Source organism: Equus asinus, chromosome 2 (genome assembly GCF_041296235.1).
Source record: "Equus asinus isolate D_3611 breed Donkey chromosome 2, EquAss-T2T_v2, whole genome shotgun sequence".
Classification (NCBI taxonomy): domain Eukaryota; kingdom Metazoa; phylum Chordata; class Mammalia; order Perissodactyla; family Equidae; genus Equus; species Equus asinus.
The window spans coordinates 121671974-121699708 of NC_091791.1; the positions used below are offsets into that span (position 1 = coordinate 121671974).

Genomic DNA, 27735 nt, shown 5'->3' on the forward strand with positions numbered 1-27735 from the left:
CCACCCATTCAGGTTGACTCTCTCAGAGTGTACTTGGGGTGGACCCCTAATTTAAAAGAAAATTCCATGTGTGGACAGAGCGGCTCAGGGGTTGGGGAACCATGCCTTAGTCCTTATGGCCTGTGTGCTATACTCCAGTGAATGCAGATCCATATTATAGTGGCATCGAGACAGGATACCTCCCTTTATCTTCACACCTGGTTCATGGTCAGCTACTTGTCTCTGTTCCACACTTCCCTCTACCCCACCCCACCCCACCCCACTCATCTTTTTCCACTTTATATAAACAATTCTTTTTGGAAAAAGACTGTGTCTTTCTCTCGCCTGTCTATCCTTGAAAAGTGATTGTTTAGAAACTCTTCACAATAAACTAAGGCAGGCTATAATATTTAAGAATTTTTAAAGCAACTCCTTTTTGGATCCAGAAGATCAGGAATATAGAGCCCTAAATGTAGTTGCCCCGGTTGTGATATAAATGCATTTAATTTATTCAATAAAGATCAACTATCTGCCTTTCCTGGGTCCAGACTTGGGCACTGGTGAGAGAGAGAAAAGGTAGGAATGCTTGACCTTGGAATGCTTAATTGCAACTCTTAAACTACATGCTTATACTATTTTTCCAGAAATGCTCATCATCATGAGAATGTAATGGGGCAGGGGAGAAAATAAATTTTCCCATCATTTTGGTGGTTCTTATGAGGCTTAATGATGATTTGAGGAGAGAAAGCTGTCTGCTCTTGGCTTCGTGCTCCTGTGGGTCAACAGACGTAGTCTAAGAGGGGATGGGAGGAGCTTCCCAGGGGAAATCCTGGAGAAGTGGCTTGACCACATGTCTGTATGCTCCTTTGTTCTATACAGGCCTGATGTCAGTCATCTCCTGATGACTCCCAGGAGAAAATCCCGAGAGGATTAGATGTGTAAGAGATTTATTGGGGGAAATGCCTGTGAGGGAAAATGGGAAGGGAGGTGGAAGAGGCTGGGAGGGATGTCAGACCACAATGCAGGGCTGACCTTGTTGAAGAAGAGGGAGAAGGAAGAAAGCTTGGGAAAGAAGAGTCTTAGGCTGTAGTGCAGTCTAAGAAAGTTTCCACAAGGCTGGTGGCAAGTCATTGAAGCAAAGGCATCCTTCGAAGGAGGCTGACTTTCAGGAATTGGTCTTGGTATTCCTGCCTTGCTCAGTCATTGACTGGGAACAGCCTGTGGGGAGCGTGGCCTCAGTGCAAAGTCGGTGGTAGACTCAGAGCACAGCAGCTGGGACCCTTAGTTAATTACTTTCCTGCAGTATGAGGTCCGAGAGGAGCATTTTCATGGCTGCCTCAAGTTCCTATTAACCAGCACCCTAAGCAGCATTTCTCCCTTCCTCCTTAGCCCTTTGGCGATAGTTCAGGAATACAAGTTATATGTGAATTTTTTTTACTGTTTGCAGCTGTTCATAGACACTGATGTAAGAATCAAAGTCACTCCATATGTGGATAGAAGAAAAAAGTGACTTCAGTTTCTCCAGGGACTCTGAATTTTCTCCTCTTTCTCCCACCCACTACTCTTGCCTACCAGCAACACTGACTCTTCAGTCAACAGAAAGATGCAGCTAACAGACAGGGATGTGGTTCTCTAACTGCCTTAATTGCCATGTACTCTGGGGAGGAGACTTGAAATCCCCAGCGCTCCTCTTAGCCAGTAATTTCGCCGTGTCTGTCAACTGTTTCCTAGAATTGTTGCCAAAGCTAAATAAAATGACAGATTTGCATTTCACTTCAAACTGTGCACTTATGAAGTTACGCCCTTAGTGGGAAGTTCCTCATTAGTCCATGAAAGAATGATGGGGAACTAGCATTGATTAAGCACCTACTTAGTCCCAGGCATGGTGAGAGGTGCTTCATAGGTCATCTTATGTCACTTCACCTCAACCCTCTGATGTCAATATGTATCGTCTCATTTTATAAACCTAGGGCATACAGTGAGTAAGGGAAGAGGGATTTGGACCAAGTCTGGGTCCTCTGACTCCAGGTCCAGTTCTTTCTGGTCCCACAATTTCTGATCCATACATAAATTAATGGTGTTGGCTTTGTTTTCTATCTATAAAAGTTCTAGAGTAAATGGGAAGTGAAGAACAAAGGAGATATTTTCGCCTCCCCTCCCCCTATCATCCTTACTCAAGTACACTAGTGTCAAGGGCAGTATTGCCAGAGCAACACTTGAGAGGCCCTGCTCCCTGTTACCCAGGCTGCTTGCTAATCTCCATTCCAAATTTTCATTCATCCAGTTTAGCCACTGGGCTGCATTTAGGACTTTTTTTGGAGGTAAAATTCACGTAATGTAAAATGACCCATTTTAAAGTGAACAATTCGGTGCTGTTTAGTGTCTTCACAAGGTTGTGCAACCACCACCTCTATGTAGTTCCAAAACATTTCATCACAAAATAAAACCCTATACCAATTAAGCTGTTACTCCCCCGACCCCTCAGTCCCTAGCAATCACCAGTTGGCTTTCTGTCTCTATGGATTTACTTCTTCTGGATATTTAATATAAATGGAATCACACTATTACATTTGGCTTCTTTCACTTGGCATAATGTTTCTGAGGTTCATCCATCTTGTAAGGTATATCAACACTTCATTCCTTTTAATGGCTGAATAACATTCCATTATTTGTTTATCCATTCACCTGTTGATGCACATTTGGGTTGTTTCTGCCTTTAGGCTACTGTAAATGCTGCTGCTGTGAACATTCATTTGTGCGTAAGTATTGAGTACCCGTTTTCAGTTCTTTGGGGGTATATGCTTGTGAGTGGAATTACTGGGTCAAATGTTAATTCTATATTTAACTTTTTGCGGAACTGCCAAATTTTGACAGGGGCCGAACCAGTGTACATTCTCACCACCAATGAACTAGGGTTCTAATTTCTCCACAACCTTTCATTTAAGCCTTTGAAAGCTCAACTAATCATTTGCAGGATGAGGAAGTGGCCTTCTCTTTGAAACATTTTCCTCTTTCACATTTTAAACTTTCTCTTTCACATACAGCCTACGCATGAAAGTGACTAGGAGGAAGGATACTATCAAGTGATGCAAACAGAAATTCCACCAGCCTCCAGATATCATTATGTGTCATATCGTGCCAAGCTCTGTGAGCTTTTGCTTCAAATTGCCTCAGCCACTTCCAGGTGAACGACAAGCTCAAGACTTCGTTCTTCAGCAGGCAGAAGATGACCGACTGTGAGTTTGGATATATTCACATGCTGGCCCAGGACTACCTGAAGTACGTCCTGCAGATACCACAACCTGGATCTGGTCCAAGCAAAACATCCAGAGTGTTACAAGACATTGCTTTCTCAGTTCAAAATGAAGTAGAGAAGAATTTGAAACCATGCTTGGACAATTTTCATGTTGTGTCCATAGATGCTGCCAGAACAATATTCAATCAAGTGATGGAAAAGCAATTTGAAGACGGCATCATTAACTGGGGAAGAATTATGACCATATTTGCATTTGAAGGTATTCTCATCAAGAAACTTCTACCAGAGCGAATTGCCCCAGATGTGGATACTTACAAGGAGATTTCTTACTTTGTTGCTGAGTTCATAACGAAAAACACAGGAGAATGGATAAGGCAAAATGGAGGCTGGGTATGTGTGATAGAAATATTCTTCATTTTTCTTTACTTTGAAATAAGAATTGACAGTTTTCTTGCTAATTAAAAAAAAATCTACCTAAGAATTGTATTTTCTTTGGGAGGTTTGTTTTAAAAGTTTTTAATTTTTAAAATAAAAAGAAATTTCTGGCTCATTTCCAATGAATCCTAGAACTTTATAGTTAGAAAACACTTTTGGTTCCAGTTTTCATTCCTAACAGTGTAAATTACAGGAATGAGCTTGTTGATAAAAAAAAATAATTTACGGCATCACCAGCAAGAAACTTTATACAAGGATTTCCAAATAAAAATTCACTTTGTTATCAATGCCTCAAAAAGCCAAGACCGTGTGGGAGGTCTATGTTAGAACTCAAGTTGATAAGGGGCCTTTCACAGCTGGATGTTTATACTTTTCTTTATATCCCAATACACTTAATACTTACTTTTGTAAAGCACTTATGTCCCATGGATCCTCTCTCCAACTCCTAATGCTGGCCCTCCCCTCTGCCCAGAGGTAACCACTGCTATCAATTATTTTGCATGCAAAACATGCGTATTGAATATATCCATAGAAAATATCCATAGTACTTATTTGTAAAAAAAAAATTTATATGTATAAATAGTACATGGTACTTATTCTGCTTTTTTTTCACCCAAGGGCATTTAAAATAGTATTTTAAAGAGTGCTGTTGTAGGTAAATGCTGTTAAATGTCTGGCCATTTCTAGCTGATGGATATTTAGGCTATTTCCAGAGTTTGCTATCACAATACTTCATTGAATATTTTTATTCATACCTTCCCTTGTGCGTGTGTTTTTCTAGGGTGGATACTGGGATATAGAATTGCTGGGTCTTGGTCCATGTCGATTTTTTAACTTACTAGATCCTTGCCCTCCAAAGTGGCTCCACCCAGTTAGACTCCCGGCAGCAGCTTTTGGAGCACGCATTTCCCCAGCCCCAGCTGACTAACATTAGGTATTAGCAATCTGTCATAATTTCCCCACTCTTTTGGGTTAAAAAAATATACCGAATTTATCTTGTTTTTTTGTTTCCTTGATGGCTAGTGAGATTAAACATCTTTTCATGGTGAGCATCTTTTCATGTTTATTGATCATTCGTAATTCTTATTCAGGGAATTGCCTGTTTGTATTCTCTGCCCATTTTCCTTTTATCTTTTTCTCATTGATTTGTAGGAATTCTTTGAATATTCTGCATAAAATTATTTTTATAGAGGCCGGCCCAGTGGCACAGTGGTTAAATTTGCCTGTTCTGCTTCGACGGCACCAGGTTTGCTGGTTCAGATCCTGGGTGCAGACCTATGCAGCGCTTGTCAAGCCGTGCTGTGGCAGGTGTCCACATATAAAGTGGAGGAAGATGGGCACAGATGTTAGCTCAGGGCCAGTCTTCCTCAGCAAAAAGAGGAGGATTGTCAGCAGATATTAGCTCAGGGTCAATTTTCTTCAAAAAAACCCCCCAAAAAACCAAAAACAAAAACAGCAAAAACAAAAAATTATTTTTATATATGTGGCAGATATCTTCTAATTTGTTGTCTGTTAAAACTATAGATGTCTTCAATCATTACAAATGTTTTTAATTTGATGCAATCGTATTTATTAATCTTTCACTTTATGTCTTTTGCATTTTGTTTAAGGCCTTCCTGTGTAACGATCGGGCTTATGGAACTTGCCCTTCTCAATCACCTTTTCTTCCTGAAACTCTTTTTTCTAACTCAGCTTTCTTGGGGCTGAAGGAAGCATGTCAGATATTTAGTCATATTTTCTTCTGGTTGGTTGTAAAAAGCTATACTAAAGGACTGATGGAAATTTCAGCTGTACTGTGAAGGTTTCAAGTGAAGGCAAATGTTCTCTAGCACAGAGACCACATGTGAGAAATACTAGTTTGGAAGCCCTCTCTGGACTGTCAAGAAATATAGTTGTAAGTTCTCTGTGGGCTAGGACTACCACTACGCCATTGGGCCAGCCTTAGGATGACCCTACCTTGAGTGAAGATATAAATACACACTTGCGCCCACACATGCACCTCAACCTTCATGAGGTCCTGATGTAGGTTTTAAGCTCTTGACTTTTACACCTGAATAACTTAGGTCTTAGACATGATAGAAAACACTCTTTTAAGATGTCATTTCAAAGCAACCTCAATATTCTTTTCCCAGCTCACACACGACACTGATTCTGTTAATGAAAAGCAGTGTGTTTTTGAGTCAGTACATACTAGCATGACAAAGTGGTATCTTCTTTTCATAGTGATGTTGACAAATCTGCTCTAATGAATGAACTTACTCCTGAATGCTTCATTTCAGAGGCAGTGGCACAGTTACACACCTATGCTAGCAGTAGGTGGCTCACAGGAAGAGGGGAAGAGTAGAAGAGGCACTTTACAAAGTTATCAAGACACAAGCACCAGCTTCCCACTTTCCACCCTCCTGAAAACACCCCCAAAATCACTGATTATAAAGCACATGAGCTACTGTCCTGTCTATAGTCATCCATATTTGCTTGTCATTGGCTCCAAATGAAAAATGCATGTCTACAATGAAAGATGAGGAGAGCAATTAACCTACAACTGGAATTTAATTAAATTCTTAAAGTGGCCAGAGACTTCATGAAAACTTTTGAATCAAGAATGTGGTATGTGAGGGTTCTGGCCCTGCAGCCGAGTGGTTAAGTTTGCACCCTCCACTTCGGCAGCCCAGGGTTCACTGGCTTGGATCCTGGGTGCGGACCTACACACCGCTCATCAAGCCATGCTGTGGTGGCGTGTCACGTAGAAGAACTAGAAGGACTTGCAACTAGGATATACAAGTATGTACTGGGGCTTTGGGGAGAAAAACAAAAAGGAAGATTGGCAACAGATGTTAGTTCAGGGCCAATCTTCCTCACCCCCCCCCCCCAAAAGGAAACTAAAAAAAATCATGTGGTATGTGAGGACAACACATATATTAAGAACATCAACTCTGAATCAGATGATCCTGGGTTCATTTCCAGGCTCCAGTGTTTACTACTTGTGTGATGTAAACAAGTTATTTAAGTTCTCTAAGCCTTGTTTCCTCATCTGTAAAATGGGCAGAATATTGCTACCTATTTCGTAGGACTGGAATAAGGATTAAGTAAGTTAATATTATATATAAAGCACATAGAACAGTTTCTGCAAATAAATACTCCATACAAGTTTAGGGTTTCTGTTGTTATCAGTAGTAGTAGTATTGTCTAACTTCCCTGATCAAATATATTTAGTGTCTATAAACAATATGATCAACTACAGTTAGATATTAGTCACCATCGAAAACAGATGCCCAAAAGGGAAAAATAAGACCAGTGTATCAATAATGGGACTCATAATCTCATAACTTATTCTTTCTCATTTTTATCAGTTTGAGTTACTTTCCTCCTCCATCCCTTCTTTCTTTCTTCCTCCCTCCCTCTCTCCTCTCTTCCTTTATTTCTTTTTTTTCCATCTTTTGTTTACTGCTTCTTACTTCTCTTTTTCTTCCTCTTCCACACTTACCATTATTTCCTCCTGTCCCCTTTGCCAATTTGAGGTGCTGAAAACGGATGGGCTCTCCCAAGATCTGATAGGAGAAGTAGAGCTATTTTTCAGCTGTCTTCAGCATTTAAGAGGCAAGAATGGTTCTTAAAAACCATTAGTTCCAGTTATAAAATAACTAAGTCATGAGGATGTAATGTACAAGATGGCGACTATAGTTAACAGTACTGTACTGCATATTTGAAAGTAGCTAGGAGAGTAAATCTTACAAGTTCTCGTGATAAGGAAAAAATTTCGTAACTATGTATGTTAACTAAACTTCTTGTGGTGATCAATATATACAAATATTGAATCATTATGTGGTACACCTGAAACTAACATAATGTTGTGTGTCAATTACACCTCAATTAAAAGAATAAGATGAAATAAAAACCCCACCATGAGAATGTGCAAGAGGTGAAACATTTCTCATCTTTGGGATCACGTTTCCCTTTGAACCAGCTGGCTTTCCTTCTTTCGCCCTCTTCAGTAAAGCGTTCCCCTGTGTCTGTGCTGGCGGAGTAGAAAGAACACTCAGCCCTCAGCTCCACACAGGAGGAGTCAGGTCTACTTAATACACCACTGTATACCCCATGCTTGGCATAGGGCCTATTGCATAGAAAGTACCCAACAAATACTTGTTGATGGAGTGATTTAAACTGAGATTTGAGTCCGGGTTTTCCCATTCACTAGAGGTATGATCTTGGGTAAGTCACTGAGGTAACCTGAGACTCAGATCTCAGATTCCTTATATAGTGTATATAATATAATATAAGATAATGTAATACAATATATATTATACACATAATATGTAATGAAGACAATAATACCTACCTTAGAAGGGAAGTTAAAAGATTAAAGAACATTTCTGTAAGAGTGCTTTGTAAACTGTCATCTACAATACAACTATGAAGGTTATTTGGGAAATTCCAAGAAGTTTAAAAATATAATTCTTAGAACTCCTCTCATACCAAAAGAAAGCCCCTTTGAAAGTAGGGATGTCCAGTCAGAGTCTGTGCTTTCCCAATAATCAGGATATTAAAGCCCGAGTCGTAAGAGTTTGACTGAGTAGTTTTGATTTTTTTATGATCTTCTGGCTCTAAATAATGGTCTGGTCAATTTGAGGCCAAATAAAAGGGCATATAGAGACAAGTAGATGATTGACTGTTCAGTTTGGCAAAGGCATTTCCAAAAGGTGTAAAGATCTAGTAGTGAGTTGATACAATCTCAAGTATTCTTATATATCCTTTGTTTAAATAGATTTTGGGGCCAAATTCTTTTATATTTTCTCTACTTTGTATGTGGGATGCCACCACAGCATGGCTTGATGAGCAGTGTGTAGGTCCACACCAGAATCTGAACTGGGGAACTCTGGCCACCCAAGTGGAGCACATGAACCTAACCACTACACCACCGGGCTGGCCTCCATATTTCTCTTTTCAATAGACTTTGTCTCTAACTGTTAAAGGCTTGATGATTTTTCTCTTACATTTGAATGAACTCTTTCATGGCAAATGTAAATAGTTTCCTAGTCTGTTCTTTTTTTTTCTTCTGTTAAAATACACATAACATTCACCATCTTCACCATTTTTAAGTGTAGAGTTCAGTAGTATTAAATACATTCACATTATTGTGCAGCCATCACGACTATCCATCCCCATAAATCTTTTCATCTTGTAATCTGAAACTTTATACCCATTAAATAATAACTCACCATTCTGCCATCGCCCTATCCCCTGGCAACTGCCATCATACTTCCTATCTCTATGAATTTGACTACTCAAGTACTTCATATAAGTGGAATCATACAGTATTTATCTTTTTGTGACTGGCTGATTTCACTTAGCATAATGTCCTCAAGGTTCATCCATGTTGTAGCATATTGCAGAATTTACTTCCCTTTTAAGGCCAAATAATATTTCATTGTATGAATATACCATATTTTGGTAATCCATTCATTGGTTGATGGACACTTGGGTTGCTTCCATGTTTTAGCTATTGTGAATTCTGTAGTTCCTTTAATTTTAGCTTTTTATAGTTTTTAAAAAATTTAATCTTCATATGGCTGAGTTTGTCAGTTTTTTCCTTTGTTCATTCTCTTTAGTTTAGAAGTTGAAAGTATGTAAGATGACGTTAACTGCCCAATGATAACAGTGACAATTGTTACAATAATAAAAAGTCATTTTAGAGTGCTTCATTAATATGGGGTTTATGAAAGTTCTAGGAAGGTGAGCATTGAAGTGGATGCATACCTAGAATGTATGGGAAATGTATGCGTAAGGACAGGAGGGGAAGGGGAAGAAGAAAGAAGTGGCAATTGGTTCCCTCCATTAGGGCATGACAGTATGTGTCTCAGAGCATGACTTTACATTGAACAGGTAGGCAGAAGCTGGCTTTCTTGGGCAATCTTTCAAATGGAAAATTCCACTAACTGGCATTAATCTACACTGCTGGTGATGCTCCAAGAGATGATTCCACAGCACTGGAGAGCTCTCAAGTCTCTTCCGTTTATCAGAGCTTTGTTTGGTTTACTTTTTAGTATTAGTCACACTAGGCTATGAACTGCTTGAAGGCATGTTTAACCCAGAATCTGGAACTAGCTAGAGGCAGAACAAATGTTTACTTGATGAACATTCAAAAAAATTATTTTGGCAATTTCCTAATCCTTTTGCTGGTTGTTTGGAAATTAATGGAGTGAAAAGAACAGTGTTTGCGTTCCAGTACAGTCCAGGCACTAAGAAGTTGGGTAACCTTAGGTAACTTATTTTCTTCTGGGCCTCAGTTTCCTCATTTGTCAAAATAAGAGAGTGCATTAGGCTGAATGATATCAGAGGTACTTTTCAGTTCTATAATTGGATGTGCTATATTTACAGATCATAAATTAATTATAGTGTCCAGTTCACTGTGTTATTCTATTTTTAACATTTTTAAAAAACTATGTCTGATCAAAAAGAGCATGAACTGTAATAGGAACAATCAATAACCTTTTCATAGGCTCAGAGGCATTAATTTTATTTAGCTTTATTGTGAGTCTTCATGACTCTCAGCACAATAGAGTTTACAAAGAGAAACGCATATTTCAATGCCAGACAATTGAAACAGAGAAAAAAATGAGAGTTTCGATCGTCTAGACCTGTGCTGTCCAATGTGGTATCCACCAGTCACTTGTGACTGTTGAACAAGTGAAATGTGGCTAGCCTGAATTAATACATGCTGTGAGTACAAAATACACATTGGATTTTAAAGATTTGATACAAAAAACTGTAAAATATCTCATTAACAATTTCCGTATTGATGACATATTGAAATAATAATATTCTAGATAAATTAAATGTATTTTAAAAATTAATTTTGCCTCTTTCTTTTTACTTTTAAAAATGTGGCTATTAAAAAATTAAAATTACATATGTAGCTTGCATGTATTTCTATTGGACAGTGCTGCTCTAGAGCAGTCTGGATTTGGAGATAGAGAATAATGATGAGGATGAACAGAATAAAACTAGTGAAAGTACCCACATTAACTATCTGCATTATTTAAATGAATATTTCTTTGCTTTTCATTCCAGCAAACTTAGTCTCCATTGATTTTTAAAATGTTATTCTCTCATAGGAAAATGGCTTTGTAAAGAAGTTTGAACCCAAATCTGGCTGGCTGACTTTTCTGGAAGTTACTGGAAAGATGTGTGAAATACTTTTCCTGAAGCAATACTATTGACCAAAAAGACACTCTATATTGTGAAACCTGCCTAATTTTCTTGACTCTTACAAGAAGTACTGCCAACACTTACTTCTAAACAAACAGTTTGATGATGTAACGACATTCCAGAGTTACCGAAATTGTGTCCCCATTTTAATGAATAAATTGCATGTATTTGTCTCTATATGTAATTTGTGTCCTGCCTGGAAGTCCTGTTAAAGGGTAAAGCTCAGTACAGGGGACAGGTATTCAATTAAGGGGATGATGAGCAGGAAGGTGGTATTGTTTCTGCCCCATGGCAGATTTTCTAAGGGTGTGCCCATTACCCAAAGGTCATTTTCTGTGTTGCTAGTCTAGACTGCCAAGGGGGTAAGGTCCGCTTCCCACCTCCTCTGGGCCCTTTGCTTTCTGTAATCCCCAGCATACACTACTGGTGATAATGTAAAATTGTACAACTACTTTGGAAAACAACTTGGCGTTTTCTTACAAAGTTAAATATACACTTACCATAGGATCCAGCAATTCCACTCCTAGGTGTTTACTCAAAACAGATAAAAACATATATCCAGGGGCCAGCCCAGTGGCACAATGGTTAAGCGCGCGTGTTCTGCTTCAGCGGCCTGGTGTTCACCGGTTTGGATCCTGGGTGTGGACATGGCACCGTTTGGCACGCCATGCTGTGGTAGGCATCCCACATATAAAGTAGAGGAAGATGGGCACGGACGTTAGCTCAGGACCAGTCTTCCCCAGCAAAAAGAGGAGGATTGGTGGCAGATGTTAGCTCAGGGCTAATCTTCCTCAAAAAAAACCAAACAAACCATATGTCCATACTATTCATAGCAGCTTTATTCATAATGGCCAAAAAAACTGGAAACAACCCAAATGTTCGTCAACAATTGAGTGGATAAACAAATTGTAACAGATCCATATAATGGAATATTACTCAGGAATAAAAAGGAATGCAGTACTGATACATGCAATGGAATGGATAAACCTCAAAAACACTACGTTGAGTGAAAGAAGCTAGTCACAAAAGAGTACATAGTATATTATTTACATGAAACTCTAGAAAAAACAAATCTAATATAGCGTGACAGAAAGCAGATGAATAGTTTTCTGGGACTGAGGTGGGGGGATTGACTGGGAAAGGATTTTTAGCGTGATGAAAATGTTCCCCATCTTGGTGGTGGTATAAATTTGTCAAAATTCATAGAGATGTACACTTAAAACAGGTGTATTTTGTCATAAAATAATATCTCAATGAAGTTAGTTTAGAAAAAAGCTCTTTTTTTTGTGAAAAAATGATAAACACATTATAAACAATGTAAACAATAAGGAAAAGTACAAAAGGAGAGGAATAGACTTCACCCCAAATACTAATTTAAAGTGGATGCTATTACTGCCCAGATAAAATCATGAAGCACTCTTATTTAATTCTAAAAGGACTTCGTCATTGTATATTAAAGCCTTGTTGACACTCTACCAGGCTGTCTGCATGTTTGGCCCTCGCTTCATTTGTCACACTTCATTTCACTTGTGTCTTCTGTGGTGGTCTGTTTTTTCTGCAGCCTTGTTAGCCTATTTTCAGTACCTTCTGCCAAAGACTTTTACACATGTTGTTCTCTCTGCATAGCACACTTATTTACCTCCTCACTTGGTTAGTGCTTACTTGCCCTTCAGATTTCAGTTCAAAGGTCACTCCTTTAGGGATGTCTTCCCTGACTAGGTTAAATTCTCCTATTATAGTCTCTCAAAACACCACTATCTCAATTACAGTTTTATGTCTGTGTGATTTTTAAATCAATATATCTGTTTCCCCAACAGATAATGATAAGTTCTATAAGGGCAAGAACCCTGCCTGTTTGTGCTAACCATTTTATCTCAGAGCCAGGTGAAAGATAAATAAATATTTATTTAAAGAATAAATGAATGAACAGTAATTGGTTTTGGAATACGTAGCACCTAAGGCTGGGGTGAAGTTGAGCATCATGTTCCTAATAATAGCATGGTAGAGAGGAATAGCTGTTTGCTAGTTGTTTTCCACATGCTAGGAACTTTAGACCCATAACCTCCTTTAATCTTCGTGGCAGTCCTCTGAGGTAGATATTATCCCCATTTTACTACTGAAGAACAGGCTTAAAGGCAGGAAGAAACTTGCCCAAGGTCATAGGGTTGGGTGGGTGGGTCACAAAGGACTCATGCTGATACTCACTGCCCTGGGCCTTCTCTTTCCGCAGCACTTCCTCCTGATCGCATGGTGCTGCCCAGACCTTCTACTTCCTTTCCCATCCCTTTCACAAGTTGAAACTGTGTGTGAAAGCCAGCTGGGTGAAACTGGTTTTCCCACTGATGGTGTGGGTCTTCAGCAGCCAGGTGGGTGTCCTCACCCTCCCTCATCTTTACCCTCCACCCTCTTATGTGTGTCCTCCCTGTAGTATGGCCCCAACTTAAACTGGTCGTCACTATTTTGGATCTGGAAACTTTTTGCAGAGGGCACAGAGTTACTGAGAGGAAATACTGCTTTGTATAATTCCCTGGAACATGAAACTAAAACAAATATTTTCTTTATAATTGGTAGCTCTGTGTGGCCATTTCTCTTGGAAGATGCTATTAGGGACACAGCATCAGGATGGGCATGGCTAAATCATTTTTCCACAGTGTTGGTGGGTTTTCTCTGATTCATCTACCTTATGACCAAAGGTGGGATTTTGAAGACAGCTGACTGAGCCTCTAGCTGTGATTTATTGCCTTAACAGAGCAAATCTAACTGGCTCACATGACAATCAAAGCCATGACTAATGTTCTCCAAAACTGTTCTAAAGTTGAAGGTTGATGACTATTTGAGCAACAGAAGAATGGATATATAGGAAGTGTTTATTATCGACACTTGCAACACAATCATTTTGACACAATTTAATTCCCATCGACTTTCCTTTCTATTTCACTGAGAACTTCCCTATATCCTCCCCACCATATATATCTACCTACCTACTCAACATCTTTACTTGTATATTTTTCTTCCCTATTATTTTTGTGAATCAGTTGTTTGAAGGCCAACTCCCATACTTGTGTATTAGACCTCATTCCTTATTGCCTCTGCGGGAACATCTCTTCAGCCTCACTCTTCTGCATGACAGAATTTTCCCTTTCTACTGGATCAGTCCCATTAGCACATGGACTTGCTGTAATTCCTCCTAAGATAAAAAGAAATAAAACAAAACCAAACATACAACCTCTCAGCAACTACCCTATTTTTCTGCTCTTCTTCACAGGAAAACTCCTCAAAAGACTATCTATGCTTGCTGTCTCCAATTTCTCTCCTCTCATTGTCTCTTGAATCCTTACTACCAGACTTTTATCCCTACTACTAAGTTCAAGCATGAATTCTCAGTCCTCAAATTTCTCAACATAATGACATTTGACACAGTGGATGACTCTCTTTATATGTATTTTTATTTGACTCCTAAGGCACCAGTCTCTCTTGGTTCTCCTCCTATCTCACTGGCCACTCTTTCTGTCTCCTTTGACGAATCTCCCTCACTCCCCAAGCTAACTGCCTAACTCCAAATATTGGAGTGCCCTCGGCTAGTCCTTAGCTTTCTTCTCTTCCTTGTATACACTCACACTTCAGATATCTTATTCAGTATCATGATTTTAAGGATCAACCACAAGCTTACGACTCTGAAATTCCTATCTGCCGCCCAGACCTCCCCTGGGACCTCCAGACTCATATATTCAACTGCTGATTTGATGTCTTTCTACTTGGATGTTTAACAAACATCTCAACTCACTATGTCTAAATTTGAATATCTGATTGTCATCACCCTTCAAATGTGTAACCCTGCATCCTTCACCATCTTAGTTAATGGCACTTCCATCTTTCCACCCACTCAGGCAAATCCTTTAGACTCTTTTTTAACTCCTCTTTTTTTCTCATACCCCAAAGGCAACCTATCAGGAAATACTATTTATTTCTATCATGATCAAAATATATCTGCATTCAACTACTTATTATCATCTTCACTACTACTATTCTGATCCAAGTCACCTAAAATCTCTTGCCTGGATTTTGCAGTAACATCCTAACTGGGCTTCTTGCTTCTGCCCTTGCCCCTCTACAGATTATTCCCAACATGCGGTGAGAGGGATCCTTTAAAATGTAAGATAACTTATGACACTTCTCCACTCAAAATTCTCCGGTGGTTTCCATCTCATTTCCAGTAAAAGCCAAAGTCCTTACAAAGTTCCTACAAAGGCCTACTTGGCCTTTTACAATCTACCTCCCTGTGAACAATTTGACCTCATCTCTCCCTTGCTCAAGAAGCCTCCCTGCTGTGCCAAGCACACTCTGTGCCTAGTGGTCAAGGCCTCATATGTTCCTCCAAGTCCCCTTTTCAGGATCTTGATTTCTGCCTTGGATAATACATGGCTCTTGAAGATCAAAGACTTGGGGAAACATGAATGTCCATGACTCTACCATTAGGCACCACTCCTAAGCCCACAGAGGTCTTGGGGATTCAGAACTCTAATGAACATCACACCTAGCTTTGCATGAACACATACGTACAAGTGCTAGTGCTTTGAAAAGTACAATCCTTGATGGAGATGCAGTGTATGGCTGTTGAATTATTACTGTTATTCTCAAAGATTTGGAGTAAATGAGGAAGACTCTTTTCCCAAGAGAATCAAAGCTTCACCTAACTAGACAAGGCTCTTTTATTGCTAAAGGGTTCCACCCAGAATACAGAGACATCCAGAGTAGTCATGGAGACCCAGGAAAACAGTGCCTCCAAAGCTTAGCAGAGGTATCTGACCAATAGTGTAATCCCCCCATAGCTCTGGGGTTGCTTCCACTAGCGAGTCCTCAGACTGCCCTACTTGACTATTTACTATGTCCTTTTGCCTTCCACCTTGTTGATATCCAACCAGCTGCTCAAACCATAAACTTTGTTTCTGGGAGTCATCCCTGAAACTTCCTCTCCTCCATTCCCTTTATTCAACGAAAAATTAACCAAATCTTGGCAATTTTGCTTCTTAAATATCTCTTAATCCACCCATGTCTCTCCTTCTAGCTCCTTAACTCCTACACTAGTCCAAGCTACCATTCCTTCCTACCCAGACCACTGCTAGAGTGGATGTATACCCTAATCGATTTCTGGCCCTCTCTGGTACATTCAGTACAGCCAGCATATTAATCTTAAAATGTAAACCTCATGTCACCTGTTGCTTAAAATCATTCAACGGCTTTTCATTTCTCTTAGGAACTCAAATTCTTCTACAAACTCTGTGTCACTCTCCCTCCCGACTTGAGTGTGAGCTGGACTTAGTGACTTGCTTCCAAAGAAGAGAGTGTAGAAAGGGGAAACAAAGTAACTCTGCAGTGGAGAAACCTGGCAAATACTATTTTGGCAAGGTGATCAAGGTTAACATCATCAGTTGACAGCATGTAGCCCTTGATATCATGTGATGAAAAGGGCTTTTAATTTCTGTGGTATACTTCCCCAAAGCTCATAACCCCAGGAAAATATCAAACACAAATTTAGGGACATTCTACAAAATACCTGACTAGTACTCCTATAAACTGTCAAGGTCATCAAAAACAAGAAACGTCTAAGAAATCATCATCAAGAGGAGTCTATGAAGATGACAACTAAACATGATATGATATCCTGGATTGGATCCTGGAACAGAAAAAGGACATAGGTGGAAAAATTAGTGAAATCCCAATAAAACCTGGAGTTTAGTTAGCAGTAATGTACCAACGTTGGTTTCTTAATTTTGACAAATGTACCATGGTAATATATGATGTTAACATTAGGAGGAACTGGATGAGGGGTATATGGGAACTCTCTGTATTACCTTTGCAACTTTTACAGAAATTTAAAATTATTCTAAAATAAAAAGTTTATTAAAAAGCAAACAGACAAACCAAAACATCCCCATGTCATCTGGACCCTAGTTCTTTAGGCTCATCTCATACCTCCTTCCTTCTGATTCCTTGCTGATTAACCTCCCTGGCCATCTTTCATGCTATTTTTCCGTTTAGGATATTTGTATACACAATTGTTTCTTCCCAATACTATATAACCTTCCCCAGCTGCCTGTTTATGCTCACACTCTCATCAAGTTAATGCTTACTCAGCCTTAGGATTTCAGCTGAAAAATCACTTCCTTGGGATGGTGGTGGTGGTTGGGAGGAAGTGAGGGGGTATCACACAACCTCCTGATCTGTCTAAATGGAGAAAATGGTCTGTGCAGCCTGATTATGTTATAGTTTGTATGATAGTTCTATTTCTCCCTGCAAATTGGCACTTGGTTTATACATCAAGTTACAGTAGTGCTTTGCAAACTTTAATATGGATACAGATCACTTGGGATCACGTTAAAACAAAAAGGCAGATTCAGTAGGTCTGAGGAGGGCCTGAGATTCTGCATGTCTAACAAGTTCCCAGGTGATGCTGATGCTGCCAGTTCATGGACCATACTCCAAGCAGTAAGTATTGGTAAATGGATCCCATTTTGGTGTGCTGATGAAAATTAAGTTTTAGGTCTATAAATGTAAGGATGAGACCATGGATACAAGTGAATTCAGTGCTTGTTTTACCTTTGATGATAAAAACTCTGTCTATTCATCTTTGCTACTCCCTCTCCCAACTTGCCCCATCCCAATACACTTGCTCAATTTCCACATAATTTGTTGAACCAAAGGTAAATGCAACCAGTGAGGCCTCATGGCAGTGGGTCATTGAGTTTTCCCTGGTGACTTTATGGCTTTTCTTTTAAATTTCTACAGTGGCTACCTATAACCTAGCTGAGGGGTCACCCTTTTCTGAATATTCCCTAGTTTGTCATATCACCCTTAAAAGGTGGTATAGTACTCTAGCTATGGTTTGATCAGTGAAGAGTACAATGGGTTTCTCCTCTTCACCTGGACTCCATTAGCAGCTTGGTATTTTATTAGCCTCAACCAACTGCTTTCCTACCTAGTTGGCTCAAAACACAGCCTTCACTGACTGACTTAAATATCCACCCAGCACCCACTCCATACTGGGGCCTGTGCTAAGCAATGAGGATACAGGGAACTGAAACATGGTCCCAGCCTGACAGTCCTCTGGTGAAACAAGAGCAGAGCTGGGACGGAAGAGGGGAGGCAGTTTAGCTTCGGTCTTGGAGATTCCGGCTTAGAATCTAATTTCTTCCACATAGTAGCCAAATAAGCTTGGGCAAGACACATATGATCTCCAAACCTGTTCCCTCTTCTGTAAAAATACTGTAATAATGCCTACTTCATAGTTTGTTTTGAAGACTATAGAAGAGCATGTAAAGAATTTAGCATAGTGCTTGGCATAGAGTAACCTCAATAAATGGTAGCTATTATTAATGGTATTATTCTAGTCAAGATGTCAGTTCTCCTCTCAGCCCTAGTTTTTTTCTCCACTCCATACTAATCAGTCCTATGTGAAGCCCAAAAATCTACTCACACAACTGTGCAATAAGGACCACTGAATATTTTGTCAGGGAGAGAGGTGAGAGGTTTACATCAACCATCAAATAACGTACAACTGAAAAAATCCTTTCAGACATTTTTGTTCTTCAAAGTTCCTCTTCCTGGCTCTGTTGCTTCCAGGGACTTTTTGCTCTCTCTCTCTTCCCTCAAATGCAGGGGAAACTAACTTTGTGAACTCCACAATTCTTTCTTTCTATTTGAGTCGCTACCCTCCCCCTCTTCTCCAAAGAAGCCACATAAAGTCCCCTGATCATCATCTGCACAGCAGTTTAGGGACCATCTTTTTATTACTTTGGCTTTTACTCTCTACTCCAAGTAGAGCTTATGAAAGTATTTCTCCTTAAAAAAAAGTGAGGGACTAGCCCAGTGGCATAGGGCTTAAGTTCACACGCTCCACTTCAGCGGTTTGGATCCCGGCGTGGACCACACACTGCTTATTAAGCCATGCTGTGGTGTCATCCCACATATACAACAGAGGAAGATGGGCACAGCTGTTAGCTCAGGGCCAATATTCCTCAGCAAAAAGAGGAAAATTGGCAGCAGATGTTAGCTCAGGGCTAATCTCCCTTCAAAAAAAAAAAAAATGAGATACATGGTAGTTTCCTAGGAGGAGTTCTGGTGAATAAAACTTTCTCCAGATCAGAACATTATGATAGCTCTGAAGTCAGCTGTACACAGGAGTCTATGGGAGCACAAAATACCGTGGTAATGAGTGGCAAGCGATAGAGCTGCAAAGGTAGTCTGGATCCTGGCTGAGAGGGATCTTGTGTCCCATGACGAGAAGTTTTTACAGGGGCCATTTTTAAAGGAGATAGTGATATGATCAGAATGTTTTCTTTCTAAGGAAGCTAGGCTTGGCAGTGTGTGACCAGGTAGTAGGAGAGGTTAATGGCTTGGACACCAGTTAGGAGTCTACTGTAATAGACGGTTAGTAGATGTATGTTGACTTGCACTTGGGTTAACTAAAATTTCTAATTTTTTCACAGGATGATCTCTCTCATTCCACACTGTGCACACTTATTTATTTATTTAGTTAACAGGTTCTTTTTTTATCTTTTATTTTGAACTAACTTTATCTTACAGAAAAGTTGCAAAAATAGTACAAAGTTCCCATATACCCTTCATCTAGCTTCCATTAACATTAACATCATAGTATAAGTATCCAAACAAAGAAATTAATATTGATACATTACCATTAAGTCATCTACAAGCTTTATTTGAATTTTACCAGTTTTCCCACTAATGTCTTTTTTTCTGGTCCAGAATCCAATCTAGGACAACTAAATGGTATTTAATTGTCAAGTTTCCTTAGTCTCCTCCAACTTGTAACGATTTCTTGGTCTTTCTTTGTCTTTCATGACCTTGAGACTTTTGAAGAGTACTGGTCAGGCATTTTTTAGAATGCAATTTGGGTTTGATGTTTTTTTCATGATTAGATTGTGGTCATACATTTCTAGCAGGAATACCACAGAAATGAAGTTGTATCCTTTTCAATCATTGTATTAGGGGTTACATGTGTTTTATTATTGGTAATGTTAATATTGATTACTTGGTTAAGGTAGTGTCTGCTAGGTTTCTTCACCATTAACTCTCTTGTGGAGAAATACTTTGAGACCACCAAAATGTCATGTTTCTGTTTCTTATTCTTTGGCTCACTAATTTTAGCAGCCATCAATAGTTCTTACCTGCAATAATTTTTAATACAATGTTTGCCTAATGGTGATTTTCTATTTCCATTATTCCTTCCACATTTATTAATTGGAATTACATAAGGAGGTATATGCCTTCATATATATATATATGCATACACACATATATATGTATATGTATACATATATATATATAGACACATACACATATTGGTATGGACTAATGGATATTTATTTTATTCCATGGGTTATAATATACTATTTTTATTTTCTTGCTCAAATTGTCCCAGCTTTGGCCAGTGGGGACTCCAATTTGGTTCCCGGCTCCCTCTTGACATGTTCCCTTTGTTTTTGATCATTTTCTTCGTGGCACCACAAGATGGTCCAGGCCCTTCTTTTTCCTGCATTAACTCTAGAATCAATCATTTTTTCCAAGAAGCCTTGGTTTTTTTATTGGAGAAAGATATTTAAAAACCAAGATCTGGATGCTAGATTTCTTTGCTACTGGAGTGTCATTGCTTCCAGGTCTTCTCAAGAACAGAGTTAGGAAACATGTGTCTATGTATTTAAAACACATATCTCTATTTCTGTATTGATCCATTTGTATATATTTAAAACCATGAGGTCATACTGACACTTTTAATTTCAGTCCAACACCACAGGATTCAGTCCACCCTTCCCTCTTTCCTTATTTGCAATTTGTTCTTCCAACAGGGAGAAACTTGACTCTCATTATCCACATATATTTACTTATTTGTTCAATTCTAGAATAAAGTAGTTTCACAGTTGCTAATTTATACCCCTATGAAAAACAAATGTCCTAACTAGAGTGCAATATTTGTATAGTCATTTTTGTCTTTAGTCTTATGGTATACAGTCAAAATACTGTTTTCCAAAGTTACTTTAGTGCATTTCTTCTCCATCCACTTCATTGTGGTTACGTTAATCATTTACAATACAGTTCAGTTTGTTTGTCCCTGCTCGTATTCTATTATGGTTTCCCATCGCACCCTGGTTGTACGTATGCATGTATGTAGGTAGGTATGTAAAACATTACCACGGTTCTAAGAGTCAGAGCTATACAAAAAAAGTATAATCAAAGAAATGTCTCTTCCTCCATTCCCACTGCCCCATTCTTTCCACCTTGTTCTCAACCATTCCCTATAGTACCCAAACTTAGTTTCTGGTTTATGCTTATTGCATTTTTTTCCCCAGAAATGAGCAGATACGTGAATATTTTCTTTTATCCTGTTATTTCTTTTATTTTATGGGTATATAATTCACTTAAATTCACCCTTTTAAAATGTATAATTCAGTGGTTTTTAGTATATCCACGGTGTTGGGCAACTATCACCTCAATCTAATTTTAGAACGCTTTCATCATACCAAAAATAAACCCTCTACTCCACTCCCCTTTGCCCCTAGCCCCAGCAACCACTAATCTACTTTCTGACTCTATGGATTTGTCTGTTCAGGACATTTCATGTAAGTGGGATCATACAATATGTGGCCTTTTGTGTCTGGCTTCTTTCACTTAGCATACAATTTTCAAGGTCCATCCATGTTGTACCATTTTATATTCCCATGATTTGGGAATATTTCAATTTCATCACATCTGCGTCAACACTTATCTCCTGTTTTTTTCCTTTCATCATGGCTACCCTAGTGGGTGTAAAGTGTTCTCTCTTTGTGGTTTTGATTTGCATTTCCTTAATGCCTAATGGTGTTGAAATCTTTTCATGTGCTTACCGGTCATTTGTATTTCTTATGTGGAGAAATGTCTGTTCAGGTCTTTTGCTCATTTTAAAATTAGATTATCTGTTTTTTTATTGTTGAGTTGTAAGAGTTCTTTATATATTCTGGATACAAGTCCCTTATCAGATAGATGCTTGTGAATATTTCCTCCCATTCTATAGGTTGTCTTTTCATTTTCTTGATGGTGTCCTATGATGCACAGATGTTTTAAATTTTGATGAAATCCAATTTACTTATCTTTTCTTTTGGTGCTTGTGTTTTGGGTGTTATAACTAAGAAACCATTGCCTAACCCAAGGTGATGAAGATTTATGCCTGTTTTCCTCCAAGAGTTTTATTTTACCTCTTATATTTAGGCCTTGGATCTATTTTGAGTTAAATTTTGAATATGGTGTTAGGGAAGGACCCAAAAAGGCAGTCCTGGGTGGTCTAGTGTTAAAAATTGGTGCTCTCACCACTGTGGCCTGGGTTCATTTCCTGGTCAGGAAATCACACTACCCATCTGTCAGTTGTCATACTGTGGCAGCTGCATGTTTCTGTAATGCTGAAAGCCATGCCACTGGTATTTCAAATACCAGCAGGGTCACCCACAATGGACAGGTTTCAGCAGAGCTTCCAGTCTAGACAGACTAGGAAGAAGGACCTGCCACCCACTTCTGAAAAAATTGGCCATGAAAACTCTATGAATAGCAGCAGAGCATCGTCTCATATAGCACGTGAGAGCATGGAGCAAAAAGATAGGGCAGGGTTCCTCACTTGTACACAGTATCTAGGAGTCAGAATCAACTCAACAGCACTAACAGCAAAGGGGTTTAACTTTCTTCTTGTCACGTGGTCAGGACCATTTGCTGGAAAAGATTATTCTTTCCCTATAGAATTATCTTGGCATTCTTGTCAAAAAAATCAATTGACCATAAATGTAAAGGTTTATTTCTGGACTCTCAATTCTATGCTATTTGCCTATCTATCTGTCCTTAAGCCAGTACCACATTGTCTTGATTTGTAGCTTTGTAGTAACTTTTGAAGTTGGAAAGTGAGTGTTTTCTGACTTTGTTCTTCTTCTGTTTTGGTTATTCTGGGTTCCTTACAGATCCTTATGAATTTTAGGATCAGCTTATCTATTTCTGTGAAAAAGCCATATTTGATAGGCATTGTACTGACCATAGATCAATTTGGGGAGGACTGCTATCTTAACAATATTGTCTTCCAATCCATAAACATGGGATGTTCTTTCATCCATACAGGTCTTTCAACAATGTCATGCAGTTTTCAGAAGTTTAACACTTCTTTTGTTACATTTATTCCTATTTTATTTCATTTTATTTATTTAGTGTTTTTAAAGATTGGCACCTGAGCTAACAACTGTTGCCTTTTTTTTTTCTGCTTTTTTCTCCTCAAATCCCCCCCAGTATATAGTTGTATATTTTAGTTGTGGGTCCTTCTAGTTGTGGCATGTGGGATGCCGCCTCAGCGTGGCCTGATGAGCAGTGCCATGTCCGTGCCCAGGATCTGAACCGGCAAAACCCTGGGTCAGCGAAGCGCAGCACACAAATTTAACCACTTGGCCATGGGGCCGGCTCCATTTTATTTTCTTGACGCTATTGTAAATGGAATTGTTTTTTTAAATTTCAGATTATTCATTGTTAGTATATAGAAATCTGTAATAGTCAGGGTTCTCTAGAGAAACTGAACCAATAGGATACATATATTCCTAATCTGATTATATGCACCTTATATCTTATCATACATACCTAATAATATACATTCATAACATATATAACTCATATTAATATTATCTCCTGTTTTTTATGCATATATATATAAATAACACAACAGAACTAATAGGAGATATCTATCTATAAAGCGATTTATTACAAAGAATTGACTCACATGATTAGGGAGGCTAGCAAGTGCAAAATCTGCACAGCCATTGTCCCAGTTTGAGTCCAAAGGCCAGAAGCTGCTGTAGAACTATGAAGAGCCAGAAATATGTCCCAGTTTAAAGGCAGTCAGGCAGGAAGAACTGTATTTGTATACTGATCTTGTATCCTGCAACTTTACTGAACTCATTCATTAGTTCTAACAGCTTTTTACAGATTCCTTAGGCTTTCCCATATATAAGATGATGTCATCTGCGAACAGAGAGAGTTTTACTTCTTTCTTTCCAGTCTGGATGCCCGTTTTTTATTTTTCTTGCCTAATTGCTCTGTACCTCAACTTTTAAAGAGTTCTTTATTAAAAGAGATTAGCCCTTTGTGGTATATGTTGCAAGGATCTTCTCTCAGTTTGCCAGCTGTCTTTTAATTTTGTGTCTTTTTTAATGATATGCAAAGTTTAAAAAACTTTTATGTAGTCAAATTTATTAATCTTTTTCTTTTATTGCCTTTGGATTTTGAGTCATACTGAGAAAGCCTTTCTTTCTCTATATCAAGGTTAAAGAGGAATTGTCCTCTTTTATTCTACTACTTGTATAGTCTCAGTTTTTATACTAGATCTTTAATCCACTTGGAGGTTTTTCTTACGTATGGTATGAGGTTTCGACATAATTTTACTTTAAAAAGATTTTTTTTTTAACCTCTTTTCTTCCTTTGCTCAACATTTGTTTTTTTTAAGATTGGCACCTGAGCTAACAACTATTGCCAATCTTTTCTTTTTTCCTTCTTTTTCTCCCCAAATCCCCCCAGTACATAGTTGTATATTTTAGTTGTGGGTCCTTCTAGTTGTGGCTTGTGGGACACTGCCCCAGCGTGGCCTGATGAGCGGTACCACGTCCGTGCCCAGGATCAGAACCAGTGAAACCCTGGACCCCTCAAGCAGAAGGCGAGAACTTAACAACTCAGCCACTGCTGGCCCCCTGATTTTATCTTTTAAGAAATGGCTATCCATTTGTCCCAGCACCATTTATTAAAATGTCCCTGCTTGCCCCATAGATTTGAGATGCCACCTTTATCATCCACTAAACTTCCATGTGGCTTCAAGTCTATTTCGGCACTTTCTACTCTATTCCGTAATTTCATTGTGTATTAAGGCAGCAGTAGTACCACACTATTTTATTACACAGGCTTTATCATGTTTCAACGTCTGGAAGGGCTAGTTCCTCCCTGTGGTCTTTCACTTGCAGTGTTTTCCCAGCTATTCTTAAATGCTTATTTTTCCATACGAACCTTAGTAAAGTTGATTTATTAACATAAACTTTACTGAATTTTCACATAAACTTGCTAAATTTTCTCTAAACTTCCAATTATTTTAAAGTTTGATCTCTTTATCCATTGAATAATTAACGCTCTCACCTGTCCATTGGATCACTAAGTGTCAGCGTGTGAGGGGTAAATCTGACGTACAAGAGCCTTTCTCCAAGCCTAGTTATTCCCTTGAGTTACCACCTTCTCTCCTCCTAATCCAGGTCAAATGCCTCGCAAGAGAAAGAAAACATGGCGTCTCCATTTCCTCATCATCTGTTTCTGATGAGGAACAGAACTTTTACAGTAGGAGCAAGTTCATTATTCTGTAGTGAAAATATTGTTGGATCTCGAGCCTGTAACGAACAGGGCAACTTATTTCTTGAGTCCTAAATTCTCCAGATGTGAACAGAACGGACATCCTGATCTAGTAAGAGAAAGTCACTCTGCATCAATGATCTGTCCTAACGATCACCTATAAACCGGCTTCTCCGACCTACTGGGAAAGAAAAAGAGAGCAAGGCGTTTTGCAAAAAAAAAAAAAAAAAAAAGAAAGAAAAAAAGTCATTTGGCCTCTAACCAGTAGGACTGCATATCATATACATTTCTTTCTTCTGCTTTCCTTTCAGGCCCTTATAGCCCCAGTACTACGCCACACAAGGCACGGAAGGAATCAAGAGCATTGCTGGTTGCCTTTTACTACTGGCCCAGCGTGGTTAAGCGGGCTGAGTCGTCCATTGTTGGAGAGCTAGCTAGTAGCTGGGCACACGGTGCACAAGCTGCCATTCGCAACTCGCTGGGGGAGGGGCAGGAGTAGACTGCGAAAGTGGCACAAAGGTCGGGTCCCAAGGGCTGTAGGCGACCTGCGCCCGCGATCCGGAAGCAGGGGCGCACCTCACCGAGCCCAGACCCTCCCCGAGGCCGGCGGATCCCGCAGCGTGCGGACAGGGGCGGGGACTAAACCCGAGGGCGTGAGGGCGGGATCGGACTCGGGAGATGGCGGCGGCAGCTGTGAGTGGTGCTAAGCGGCGCCTGCGGGCCGAGCTGAAGCAGCGTCTGCGGGCGATGAGCGCCGAGGAACGGCTACGCCAGTCTCGCCTCTTGACCCAGAAGGTGAGACCACGGGGACCGCCACCACAGCGGACCGACTAACTGAAGCGCCAGACCGCACCGAGCTTGCGTATCTGCGCAGGCGCAGGCCTCCAGCGCGCGCACGTCTCGTGGGCGCGCGCACGTTCGTTCGTGGGTGGAGCGGTGCTGTGGGGCAGGGTGTTTGGGGAAGAGCGCGGGTATGAGAATAGTGCAGCTAACGAGGGAGAGGATGGGAGTAGGTGACAGACTTCTCGGTGGGAGGGGAGTTTGGTTGAAAGGATGGCACCATTATCCTTAATGGGGATAATGAAGGTGCTGAGGTAAGAGCAGCGTGAGAACAGAAAGATCTGGTGGGGGAGAGGGGTGGACGCCTGAGCGCTAAGGTGCCTTCAGTGAGTCTTAAAGATAATGAACTACGAGTCTGAGTTCAGTCATATCAGTCAAATGACCAGAGAAAGATGCAGTTACTTCAGACGAGGGAACACAAAAAAGGGGGTAGAGATGCCCAAAGACAGAAGACAAATGTTGACTGCGCTTCACCAAGCATGTGGAGGCCTGGGCCTCTGTCTCTGAAGCCTCAGGGCCCAGCGTTTTCCTGTCATGCAGTAGGGTGAACATTAAATCCTTTTTAAATTAGTGAAAGAAACAACTGATTATCGTACTCAGGCTGCCCAAGACGGTAGGAAGAAGAGAGGAGTTAGGGGAATGAGTGAGGTTCCCTGTCTGCTGGTTATAAAAACCTTGGTTTTGTCGCTTTCGCTGACTGACTTGCTACATATTTTCAGTCTGTGTATGTAACGCCAGTTTTCTTGTTAGTAAGATGGCAATCATATCCTGTCGTGAAGGCTTGTTCTAAAGATGTCTGGGATCTTTGTTGGTTACCAGAGGAAGAAATATTGATGTCTTATGAATAAGTAAATATTGGTAATTCTAAGTCAAATTAATGATTTGTCTTCTCCAACAGTCTGTCTCTGGTGGGGATACTAGTATTTTGTTTGGAAATTAGCGTGAGAACTCTTTTCCTTGATGTCCTTTGAAATTAGATACGCCATAAGAATTTAATTACCCTTCACTATTCTGTCTTGCATTAGTGTCTCAAATTAAAGGTTCCTATGGGTTAAAGCAGTAAAGCAAATACACACATTTCACCCAGCTCTTCATATATGTAAGTGTGCATGAGGGGATCTATGCAGATGTTAGTTTATTCATTCAAACGGAATTATTTTAGCTGTTATGAGGAAGGCATTACTGGGTGCTTTAGTGGATGCAGTGCAGTAAAGGATCTTATCCTTACTCTCTGTGCTTAAAACTTAGCTAATTAATTCACATATATTCAACACCTACCGTGGTCCATACTTTGCTGTGTATTGGGTTGTAGGGATGAAAAAGGTATAATCGTTGCTCTAAAGGAGCAGAGAGTCTAGAAGAGGAAACAGATATATGAATAAAGAATTTCAATACTGTCATATATGATAAAGTTAAGCACCAAAGCTGTAGAAGCATAGCTTAGGGGAGGGGGAATCAGAAGTCTTTGTATAGGAAGATGTTTGAGATGAATTTTGTAGTACAAGATGAATTTTGTCAGGGGAAGGGAAGATGGAACAGGCGAACATGTGGAGGAATATTTTGGCAAGAGAAGGAAGGACATGGTAGAATATGGGCTTTGGAACTGCACAGATCTGATT

General features: G+C 39.6%; 2 protein-coding genes across 4 annotated transcripts in view; both read left to right on the plus strand.

Annotated features, from left to right (window-relative positions):
- The first annotated feature begins 2960 nt into the window (after window positions 1–2960).
- BCL2A1 (BCL2 related protein A1) lies at window positions 2961–25921 on the plus strand. 3 transcript variants are annotated; one of them, XM_070497361.1, is made up of 3 exons: window positions 2961–3625; window positions 13107–13242; window positions 25588–25921. In XM_070497361.1, the coding sequence occupies exons 1-3, from the start codon at window positions 3206–3208 to the stop codon at window positions 25773–25775; spliced, it is 744 nt and encodes a 247-aa protein (XP_070353462.1). In that variant the 5' UTR covers window positions 2961–3205; the 3' UTR covers window positions 25776–25921. The 3 variants fall into 3 exon arrangements, with proteins under 3 accessions (XP_070353462.1, XP_070353466.1, XP_070353469.1); XM_070497365.1 differs by lacking the exon at window positions 25588–25921 and adding an exon at window positions 16131–16774 and having other exon boundaries at window positions 2962–3625; XM_070497368.1 differs by lacking the exons at window positions 13107–13242; window positions 25588–25921 and adding an exon at window positions 10783–11060 and having other exon boundaries at window positions 3007–3625.
- The window catches only part of MTHFS (methenyltetrahydrofolate synthetase), a 47668-nt gene continuing 45745 nt past the window's right edge, over window positions 25813–27735 (plus strand). Inside the window, exon 1 of the mRNA XM_014852361.3 lies at window positions 25813–26071. Coding sequence (XP_014707847.1) covers window positions 25955–26071 — 117 coding nt within the window. The 5' untranslated portion in view covers window positions 25813–25954. The remainder of the gene's footprint in view (window positions 26072–27735) is intronic.